The sequence below is a fragment of the Dasypus novemcinctus genome, chromosome 5 (genome assembly GCF_030445035.2).
Source record: "Dasypus novemcinctus isolate mDasNov1 chromosome 5, mDasNov1.1.hap2, whole genome shotgun sequence".
Classification (NCBI taxonomy): domain Eukaryota; kingdom Metazoa; phylum Chordata; class Mammalia; order Cingulata; family Dasypodidae; genus Dasypus; species Dasypus novemcinctus.
In genome coordinates, this window is record NC_080677.1 from 161445411 (window position 1) to 161456806 (window position 11396).

The 11396-nt window shown below is 40.6% G+C and overlaps 1 protein-coding gene across 1 annotated transcript in view; it reads left to right on the forward strand.

The window, feature by feature from the left end:
- The window catches only part of C5H10orf67 (chromosome 5 C10orf67 homolog), a 185246-nt gene extending 174933 nt beyond the window's left edge, over window positions 1–10313 (forward strand). The window contains exons 15-17 of the mRNA XM_071215493.1: window positions 7530–7613; window positions 7696–7753; window positions 9001–10313. Coding sequence (XP_071071594.1) covers window positions 7530–7613; window positions 7696–7753; window positions 9001–9149 — 291 coding nt within the window. The 3' untranslated portion in view covers window positions 9150–10313. The remainder of the gene's footprint in view (window positions 1–7529; window positions 7614–7695; window positions 7754–9000) is intronic.
- Window positions 10314–11396: the final 1083 nt, after the last annotated feature.

The window sequence follows — 11396 nt, forward strand, 5'->3', positions numbered from 1 at the left end:
CTGATTAATTGTATTAAATCCTGTATCTCTTCAGGATATTTGGTTTGTTCTTTTGACTGGACCATCTCTTCCTATTTCCTAGTATGGTTTGTAATTTTTTACTGATTTTGAGGCATCTGAATATTTTCACAAATTTACTCTGATGGCTAATTTCTCTCTCTTGTCTATTTTTTTCCCCACAGGTCTTCTTTGATATTTGGTTCCACTTATTCTTGGTCTTTAAAATTCCCCAACTTAAGTTTTCAAAATTGGACCAGGGACTCACCGGTGGGGCACAGATTTTCTCCCAGGATTTGGATATAGAGTGAGAACAGTTTTTATCCATGCAATTTCCAGACAGACCAGCAGATGGTGATAATCAGTGCACATTTCCACGGAGGTGTTCCTGTGTTGCTCTGTTGAATGTCCAGATAGATGATTCAAAGCAAGATCTTCTGACTGAATTCACTGAAGAAAGCCCCCCCCCACCTACTGTCTTTTTTCCCTTGAAACAGCTGATAGGGAGGAAGATGTCTCCTCCCCACTCAGCTGGTGCATTGAGCCAGTGTTTTACTCCAGCTTAATATCTTCAGGGTGGGGGAGGGAAGTCCCTCCAAGTCACCACGGGGACTTGGTAACTCACATTTGTTGTTTCAGCTGCTTCATCTCTCTGTCCCTCACCCTCCTGGGAGTGGTGTATCACAGTCCTCATCTGCTGGACCCTAAAGCAGATCCCTTAGACAACTTTTGGCTCTTTGTTGTTTATGTGAGAGTATTCAGTTCTGCCTGTTACTCCATCACCATCTTCCCACAATCCTCCCTCATTTCACATATTCTTTTCTTTTTTTTAATTGTTTTTAAATTTACTTCTCTCCCCTTCCCCCGCTCCCCCATTGTCTGCTCTCTGTGTCCATTCACTTGCATTCTTCTGTGTCCACTTGCATTTTTGTCAGCAGCGCTGGGAATCTGTGTCTCTTTTTGCTGCATCAGCTCTCCATGTACGGAATACCACTCCTGGGCAGGCTGTGCTTTTTTTTTTTTTTGGATGGGGTGGCTGTCCTTGCAGGGACACACTCCTTGTGGGGGCACACTCCTTGCATGTGGGGTTCCCCTATGTGAGGGACACCCCTGCATGGCACAGCACTTCTTGTGCACATCAGCACTGCGTGTGGGCCAGCTCACCACATGGGTCAGGAGGCCCTGGGTTTGAACCGTGGACCCTCCATATGGTAGGCAGATGCTCTATCAGTTGAGCCAAATCTGCTTCCCTCATTTCATATACTCTTATGATGTGATTTTGATTTTCCTTTTCCCATTGAACTTTACCAGTTCTTTTTTTCTAAATCAATTGACAGTATTATGTATGAGTCTATTTCTAAACATTCAGTTATGTACCATTGGTCTATTCACCTATTGCCAATAATACACTGTCTTAATACAGCTTTAAAGTAAGCCTTGAAATCAGGCAGCACGAGTCTTTCAATTTTGTTTCTCTTCTTCAAGATGGTCATACTGCTTATTCTGTATCTTATGTATTTCTATATAATTTTAAAAACCAGCACATCAATTTCTGCAGAAAATCTGCTGGTATTTTAATTAGCCAGTGATTTACTTTTAGAATCCAAAGATCCAAAGAGATACTAGATATCTAATCTAAAGAAATCAATGACAAAATAGTTTGTTTTTAAATTTTCAAGGTTGATAAGAGTATGGCTGTGTCTTATGATGTTAGTAGAAATAAATGTCAAATAAAAGCTCACACGTGTAGTTTTTGCTTTGTATTACACATATATATTATGATGCTTTCTCATTCACTGTCATAGCTTATTATGGATTATACCTTTTATTCATGACCTGTAAGATTCTTTCTATCCTTGACTTCTAAATAGTCTACTATTAATTTGTTACACCAACATCTTTTTTGTCTATATTTTACTATTGTCTTTGCTCAGTATTTGATATTGTTATGTCATTTGCTTTGGTTATAAACTTTTAAGTAGTAACTAGCATGGCTGGATTTTATTTTTTAATCCAACTGGATATGTATTACTTTTAACAGAAAATTCAAAGTATATATATTTATCAGTCTAAGTAATATATTTGGGTCTTTATTTTCATCTTATTTTATACCTGCTTGCTCTTTTCTTGTTTTCTAGTTCATGCAATATGGATCACATTTTGTTTATGTTCATTTCCTGTATTGTAATAGTAAACTTTAAGATAAAATCAAATAACCCTATATTTTTGTAATTATCAAGACTCAAACAATTTTTGAGTTTTAACCCACCCCATGTAGGACAAAGACTAATGTGTGCTCTTGCTTCACCCTGCTTCATTTCAACCTGAATTTCATCAATTCCCTTCCTCTTTCTGGTGGTTGTTAATTTATTGTGTTAGAGAACTATGTCATTATTATGGTACGCTTTTTATCACATAAAATATTTATTAATTTTGTTTTTGCTTTCAACCTTGTAACCATAGAAATAGCAATCATTATATTTACCTTTATATGTTTATTTTTAACCTATCTGACTATTATTAAAATAAGTCTATTTATTTTACATAATTTAGACTACTTTTAGACTATTTGGACTGTTATTAAAATAACAGATTTTTAAAAGTCATGACTTGATTCATTATTATTTCATCACTTTGCTAAGCCTAGACCTGACTGAGACAAATTTAATGTTTGTTCATAAGTAATTAAATTGCTCATTTATTGATTTTTCCTGTTTGGATACTTATACATTATTTTCTTTAACCTTGACATTTAAAAATGATGCCAGGATATAAGTAAATAAGCATTATTTTATTCATTTCCCTGAAATAAAATGAACCTCTCTAATCTACAGATTTAAGTCTTCTTTTAGGCTGGATGTCCATTTTCTGTCCTCCATGGTTACAATATTCTCATGTTTCTCTCTTTATTCTTTTCCTTGGCATTTTTTAGAAAATCTTTTCGGATTGCACCCTCCATCAGAATTTCTCAAAGTTGTTGGTTGTGCTGAGATACTGGTTTTCCTTAACCTCCCGGGTGGCAGGGATCTGGGGCATTACTGGGGTAGCCTGAACCCCTTATCTGATAGTCTGTCCATTCATCCAAATGCACCCTACAAATAGTAGGCTATGAAGGCTAAAGCTTATAAAGCCTGATATACACCATTCTTTTTTCTACAATGTCAGTTCTAATTTTTACTACCTCCAATATGGATTTTAATTATGTTGTTGCATAATCAGCAAAATGTTCATATTCTACATGGATTTTTTTTTTACTGCAGCTATTTCCTCAGCCTGTTCTCTTTTCATGGTTCCCTCTTCCAGTTTCTCAGAGGCCAAGACTATTGCATGTTACCCAGAACCAAGGAAATGCTCACTGAAGATTTCTTCTTTTTCCTGTAATAAATTATTTTCCTCAACGCATTTCTTCAATCATCCCTTCTCTTATTCTGTAGCATATGCTCAAGAGGCCTTTATCTTGTATTTAGAGATCTTGCCTTTGAGCCATAAGAGCCTGCCCTGCCTTTGTCCACCTACAGACCACACATGTCCAGCTTGCTCACATTCACCTGGGCACTAACAGACTCCCCTCTCAGATCCACGTTCCTAGGTCTAGCTAATATCATATAGGCAGTAGCTCAGCAACCAGAACCATCCATTTAACACAGCTCTGCACTGTCGAGACGTTGCCTTTTCTGCTCTGACTGCCGGGTATGCAACTCTGTCAGATATTTCACTGGAGTGTGAGGTTACTCCCCGTGGGCTGTGTGAACGTTTTGCTCTTTGTGCTCTTCCTGGCTCTGCCCCAGTTCTGGGAAGCCTGTGATGTACCTCTTGTGGCTACCTCTGCCCTGACTTGTGGCGCTCACTGGAAGCTATTGTCCAAATAGATATGAAAAGGGTACAGTGTTGGCAGGGGCAGGACCTTGGGTGTAACAGTTGCATAGTCAAGAGGTGCCTGTGGGTTTTCTGGTAAATGCAGTTCCTCAGTCCCCAAGCTAAAGGTGACAGTGTTACTGAGTTCAAGCCCCTTCTGGTTCTGGAGCCATTCCAGTCTACAGATGGAAGCCACATGTGATTTGTTTGGTTAAACAACATGGGTGGCTATAGCTTTTTATTCCCTCCCCACTCTCTCAACCCACCCACCCACCCACCCTGAATTTTAGCATCAAGCCTTCATGGACCACTGGTTCACTTCCTTCTGTCATAGTTTCCTGATCTGTAAAATGGAATTAATGAAAATACCTAGTTCATAGAGTTATCATAAGTATTAAAAGTAAAGGAATTAAGGCCCACACATAATAAATGTTATTAGCTAGTATTATCGTAATTTTTTGCTTTTCACTGCTGTTGCAAATTTTGTGTTCATGAACAATGAGAAGCTGAGAAAGGTGTATCAGGGAGTGTTTGGATGCCAGGTTCTAGACACTGGAATTTGAAGCTTAAAGTATGTCAGGGAGGGATGAATTTCTTCTTAACTGTGGCCATAATTTTTATAATTTGTATTTTCACATGCCTCCCTCCTATTACCTCCTGTAGGACTTTTTACTTTAAAAACAAAGAAAAAGCCTCACATTAAAGGCAGAAACTATAAAGGAAAGGATTTCTTAGATTGAATTATATATTATTATAGATTTATTTGATCGATGTTGTTTAGATTGACTTCCATACTGTGTCAGTTTTCTATGGGTGCTGTAACAAATTATCACAGAATTGGTGGCTGACAACAGCAGAAGTCCAGATGCCCAAAGTCAGTTTCTCTGAGCTAAAAGCACAGAATCTGCAGGATGCCCCTTCTGGAAGTTCCACGAGAGAAGCTGTGCCTTGCTTCTGGCAGCTGCTGGGGGCTGCTGGTGTTCCTTGACTTGTGGACACAGGACTCCATCTCTACTTCCAGGGTACAGGGCCGCTTCCTCTTCTGTGTGCATCAAATCTCCCTCTCCTCTCTCTAATAAGGAGACTGAACCTAGGGCCCATGGATCTGTTTTCTGCGACGAGACTCTGGGCATCCCCGTTGGGGAATAGACAGTATGTGGGAGATACAGTGGATCTTTCTACATCTTTTTATTTTATTTCATAAGTGAAGCCGGTGTATGCCCTCTGGCAATGGTTATCAAGCTTGACTAATGTTTAACAATGCATTTTATAAGGAAAAAAATGCTCATGGATCCCCACTGTTGACTCAAATTATGTTTAAAGATTTTTTTTTATTCTCTCCCTCCTGCCCCCTGTGGTCTGCTCTCTGTGTCCATTCACTGTGTGTTCTTCTGTGTCTACTTATATTCTTGTCAGCGGCACTGGGAATCTGTCTCTTTTTATTGCGTCATCTTGCTGCATCAGCTCTCCGTGTGTGTGGCGCCATTTCTGGGCAGGCTGCACTTTCTTTCGCACTGGGTGGCTCTCCTTGCGGGGTGCACTCCTTGCGCGTGGGGCTCCCCTATGTGGGGGACACTCCTGCATGGCACAGCACTCCTTGTGTGCATCAGCGCTGCGCATGGGCCAGCTCCACACGGGTCAAGGTGGCCCGGGGATTTGAACCGCAGACCTCCCATGTGGTAGGCGAATGCCCTATCGGTTGAGCCAAGTCCACTTCCCTCAAATTATGTTTAGACTAACGTTTCTTTAAAATACATAAACATCAATCTAAGTAGGAATTCCTCATGCCTGGTGCTCATACAACTATGAAAACTGAAACCTGTTTACAAATTAACTACAAAATCAATACATTTCAAGTTACTATCAGTTATTTAGTGGGACAGGTGGCATTCTTAGGAAATGGCTCCTCTTTGCATGAAAGCAACATTGGTAGACCCCCTGGGCTCCTAGCTGGACCTCTCTCTGGGAGCCCCTGGGATCATCCCGGCTCCTTGTCCCGTTTTGAGCAGAGGCCGGAAGGTAGTAAGGGAGGGGGCTATGTGCATAACTGGGAGGAGGATTTGCTAGACAGGGAAAGGACCACCGCAGAGGCTCCAGGCTGGACGCGTGCCTGGTGCGTTCACCAAACAGCAGGGCATTTCATTCAGCGTGGTTGGCACGGAGTAAGAAAGCAGAGAGCAGTAACCAGTGTGCGCAGAGTGGTAGTCGGACTTTGGTTTTTAACTCTGAGTAAAGTGGGGGAGACTTTGCAGAGTTCTGAGCAGAGGCGTGACACAATCTCATTTAGAATTGTAAAGGGACTACTATGGACAGGGGCCGGGGCCAAGGTCAGGAAACTACTGCAGGGCTGCAGGGAGTGGCTTGGACCACCTTGAGAAGGGAGATGGCAAAGTGGGGCAGATGCTTTCCTGAAGCACCATTCAGCACCTAGAAGCAGCAGCTTTTAGCTAGAGCAAGATGGTTGGATCTTTAAAAGATAATACATGGTAAAAGAAATCGGGAACACGCAAGATATTCTGTTTCATCTCTGAAGCTAAGATGTGTTTACCACTGGCTCAAGACTGTATGACTCACTAAAAGAGAAAAAGCAAAAGCAAGGCGAATTAAATAGTGACCTGCCAGTTTTAGGGATGTTGAAATATCAGGGGAGTGGATGTGGCTTAAATGATTGAGTGCCCACTTCCCACACAGGAGGTCCTGGGATCTCTCCCCAGTGCCTCCTAAAAACTAAAGCAAACAACAAGCAAACAAATAAAAAAACCAACTCAGAGGAGCCGATGTGGCTCAGTGGTTGAGGGCCAGCTTCCCACATTCTAGATCCCACTTTTAATCCCTGGCCCCAGGACCTCAAAAAACTTTTTAAAAATTTAAAGAATTTAAAAAATAAAAATCAGAAGGCAATGCCCTAGAATCAAAGAAATAGAATATTACATCTTACCCTTAGCATAAATTAAAATGCATGCCCCAAAATACACATTTATCAAAGAACAAGTTCAAATACAAAATACATATAAAATATTTGAATTGTTTCTTTTGTGGTAAGGAGAGGAAAAGGGAATGGGCTGTGCTTACATACATATGTGCTCAAAGACCTCCATTCTTGCAAAAACAAGAGAGAAGCCTTGAAGGTCCCAAGTTAGCATAAGTTCCCAGGGTGCTTCCAAGCACCTCAGACCTCTTTTTGAGAAATACATATAGTCTATCTTTGCCCTTTTCACCTGCACATTTTTAATGTCGTGTTTACTTCTTGGTGTGTGGTATTGGTGACAATTCTGCCTGCATGTTGCCTTAGGTCTCCCAAAAGAGGTGTTTTTGTTTTTCTACCATTCAGGTCCTGGAAACCAGGGCCCCAGAGCTATGGCTCCCAGCAGCCAGGAGGTAGCCCCATGGTCCATGACCCATTACAAGGAGTCATTCCAAAATGTTGCAGGAGTGAGCAAAAGGAAGTGGGCTCAGGAGGGAAACGGAGGAAAACATGTTTCTAGAACATTCTATCAAAGAGGCGTGAAAAAGGAAGGGAATCTATTCCATCGGTTTAGAGGAAAGGATTGCCATATCTGTATTTGAACAGACAAGTTATGCTTAAGTGATGGTGAAAGAACATTTTACATCAATATGCTTTGTCTATTCTCTCCCCCTTGATAACACAGTGCACACACACCTTTCATGTATTTCAGAAAGTAAAGCCCTTGTTCGTGCAGTCTAAAATTAACCTGGTAGATCCCGGCTCTTCTGACAGTGACAGGCATTCCTTGCCTATGGTAGGTAACTTTTTCCCTATTTAACATTTAATCAGTTGACATTACTGAATCTTAGTAATGGAATATTCTGTTTTACCTTCAGGCAGACAAATATGCAGACATAGTCAGTGATCAGCTATCCATCAACGTGTCATCAAAAGGTAAGAATCTCTGTTGTTGGAAAAGAGGGCCACACACAGAACAAGGAGTTGGTCTCGATTAACTTTGCCTTTCTTTGTTACCTTGATATAGTTGATGTTCTGGGTGAGCATGGGACTTTTTTCAGCCAATGTATGAAACTAAGCATAGCTAGACTGAATAAGAGAATGCTCATATGTATTTCTGGTTATCTATCTGCTAAATGAAAACAGATTCCCTTATACTTCAGAACAAGACATTGTTCTAGTTGGAATCCTGTTTGTTTTTATTAGTTAAATTTCCAGCATACCTGGAGCTTCTGTCAAATACCTATTTTTCCAATTTAATAATTAGAAGAGAAGCCTGGCTAATTGCATTATACGTCATCTCCCCTCAGTCCTTTAGGGCTTCAATTGGACTCTTGAGGAAGTAACTTTTGTCCATAAGTTTCTACAAGTCTTTACAGCAAAAACCACAATTCCTTTTCTGTAAACTTGGAAACCAAACTAAGAAGCCTACTCTCTGCCTCTTTCCTTAATTATCTATATTTAAGCACCCATCTGGGATTGTTGGGGTGAAGTTAAAGAAATCCATTATTTGGAACTTTTATTTATTTATTTTTTAAAGATATATTTTATTTATTTCTCTCCCCTTCTTCCCCCCACCCCTGCCCGCCCCATTGTCTGTTCTCTGTGTCATTTGCTGTGTGTTCTTCTGTGTCCACTTGTGTTCTTGGTAGCACCAGGAATCTGTGCCTCTTTGTTCCGTCATCTTGCTGTGTCAGCTCTCTGTGTGTGTGGTGCCATTCCTGGGCAGGCTACGCTTTTATCACGTAGGGCGGCTCTCCTTGCGGGGTGCACTCCTTGTGCGTAGGGCTCCCCGCTACAGGGGACACCCCTGCGTGGCATGGGACTCCTTGCATGTGGCAGCACTGCTCATGGGCCAGCTCACCACATGGGCCAGTAGGCCCTGGGTTTGAACCCTGGACCTCCCACATGGTAGGCGGACGTTCTATCAGGTGAACCACATTCACATCCCTATTTGTATTTTATCAGCAGACTGTACTAAGCGAGTTGGGCTAACAAAATATATTACTATTCATTTGACTTTTTATTTATGGCAACTAAAAAGGCTCAGTAAGCTATTCGTTGTTGTTGCTTAATGTGTCAGAATGTGTAAAAGAGACTGTTTATAATACCTCTTCATGTAAGGAGGAGATGATTGAATCCAGAGCCCCTAACTTTTATGTTCTCTTCCTTCTGAAAACCAGACTTGGTTTCAGCAGGCTGGACCCGCTCTCTCCTTGGGCCCCCAGGCAGGGGAGAAGCCTCTTCTGTGGTGCTCAGAGCCAAAGAAGTGTCTGCTCCACTCCACAGGAGACTTTCCCAGCACAGAGCTGTCCCCCAGACTGGCACTTAGAGGCCAGTAACATCAAGACTGGACTCTAGTGCCCACGCCCAGCACTCAGAAAGAAGCCACCCTGGACCGGCATTGTATTTAAATAACTAATTGAATCTGTTGAGTTGTTGGAAATTCAACCTGTGCTGTAGTAAATTATGTCTAAATCATCTTAATGTACGACGAAGAGAGAGATTCTTACGCTTTATCATTAAAAATGGGGAGTCACGAATTTGGAGTCTGTGGTTGGCCTGAAATTTTAATTAGAAAATTCAGTTAACCACAGCATTCCATCCCCCACCCCACCAAAACTCACTTGAGACTTTTGCACCTACAAAATTTAAAACAATTCACTGCTGGTGAGACGTCATTCCTAAGCAACTTGTGGCTACAAGTTTTAAACCGAAAGGTTTTAAAGAAAACGGCAGAGAGTCCTTCATGTTTAACACAGAAAGTTTAAGGGACGAATAAATCCTTGTGGCTATAATAGAATAAAAAATGAGGTGCACTGCTAGCTACGAAATTTCAAAGCAGTTTTACACATCGTAGTAATTATCCCAAGAGATCCCAGGTAACATTATTAATTTGTTTGCTACTCGACTGTGATAAAATTTGGGATCTGAGCTGTCCATTGTGCACTGTCTACCGCCACAGATTTTATGTACTCAAGAAGACCTTTCTCACAGCCAGTAATTAGGTGCTGTTGACATTGTAATCTTTGGAAATGTTCTTAATGAGCCCCAAAGACACGAATCCCATAGATAAATCCTCAAAGGAACAGTGACTCTTTAAGTGACTTGTGGGTAAGAGAAAGCTCAAACATAAATATCTGCAGCACAGGGGAAACCCAAATTTTAACCTAGATTACATTGTCTTGATAATGCTCTGAAACTCTTAGGCAGGAAACGTGGAAGAGGCGGTTTTAAAGGCTTTTAAATAGTAGAATAATAGTAATACATGTGGCACTCACTTAAAACATTTCACCCATTTAAACATTGGACCTGAAAAGTCGTTTTTTTTTACTAAGTGTATTTTCCACCAATTTATAAAATAAACATCAGTTGAAGGTGGAGTTCAGATGCCCCATTTAAAAAGAAATAAAAGTAATTTTTAAAATTACACAATAAACTGATACTGAGAGATTTTTTAAAATGTTAACCATGTTAGCATTGCTTTATATGTTGTTTCTAGGCAGTCTGTTGTAATTCATATAATTTAGTAAAGTTTTCAAATTCATAAGTTGTATATTGATAGCCATAAAAATGTTTGAAGAAGGAATTAATCAATGAAGAACCAGCCTAACCTTGTTTACTAAATATAACCTTAAGAACACTGCCACCAACTTTTCTACTTCCCTAATTTTCACCAATTACCTATTATTCAAAGGTTATAATTTATACATGCCATCCTTGCTTTTGAGATTTGTGCTGATTCTCAACTACCTTTTTTAAAGAATTGTCCTTGCTCTTTATATGTATATTCAAAATGTATTTTCTACTGGAGACATAGAATTTAGGAAATTAGAAGAAAAATTAAAGCCTGGAGATCCGCAGGCTGCCTCATAGCTTACCCTTCCAATGAAGGTGAATTCTCAGGGGCAGAGAAAAGACTCGGGTCACCTGCTGGAGCTGAGGATTAATCATGAAAATAAGAGGTTCTCTAAGTGCAACTCTGCTTATACGTCATACAGGGAATTGAAGAAAATGAAAATGAAAGGTAACCATGCTTTGAAAACACAGCAGTAATCTTCAAAATAAATAGGCAGGCCCCCTCCTTTGAATTTGCAAGATCATAAAAGTGTGGTTTGTAAAAGAGTCACTATTAAAAATGTAGGGAAGCGGTTGTGGCTCAACCGTTGGGCACCTGCCTATCACATAGGAGGTCCCAGATTGAGGTTCTGGTACCTCCTGGAGAAGGTGAACAAACAATGAGCAGACAGATGAGAGAACCATCTGGGAAAATAAAGAACAAAATAACTGAAAAAAAAAATTCTTTGTTAACTTGGCAGAATGTCTTGTATTGATTCTGTCTAGAGATGCTTTTAAGTATATTTAGACAACGTTTCTTTTAACAAATATCACAAAGTGCATTCCATATCACGTCCACACTTCCTGTGTAGAGCTCTCTGCAGCAGCAGACAAGGATGCTTTGCAGTACGTGCTGTTGGTTCAGGTGTTCGGCCATGGCACTAAGGTGATGGCAGTGGGGTGGCTTCGAGGACCCTCCCTGGGCTCCACGCCTCAGCTGCCTGGGTAGCTGAGACTGTCG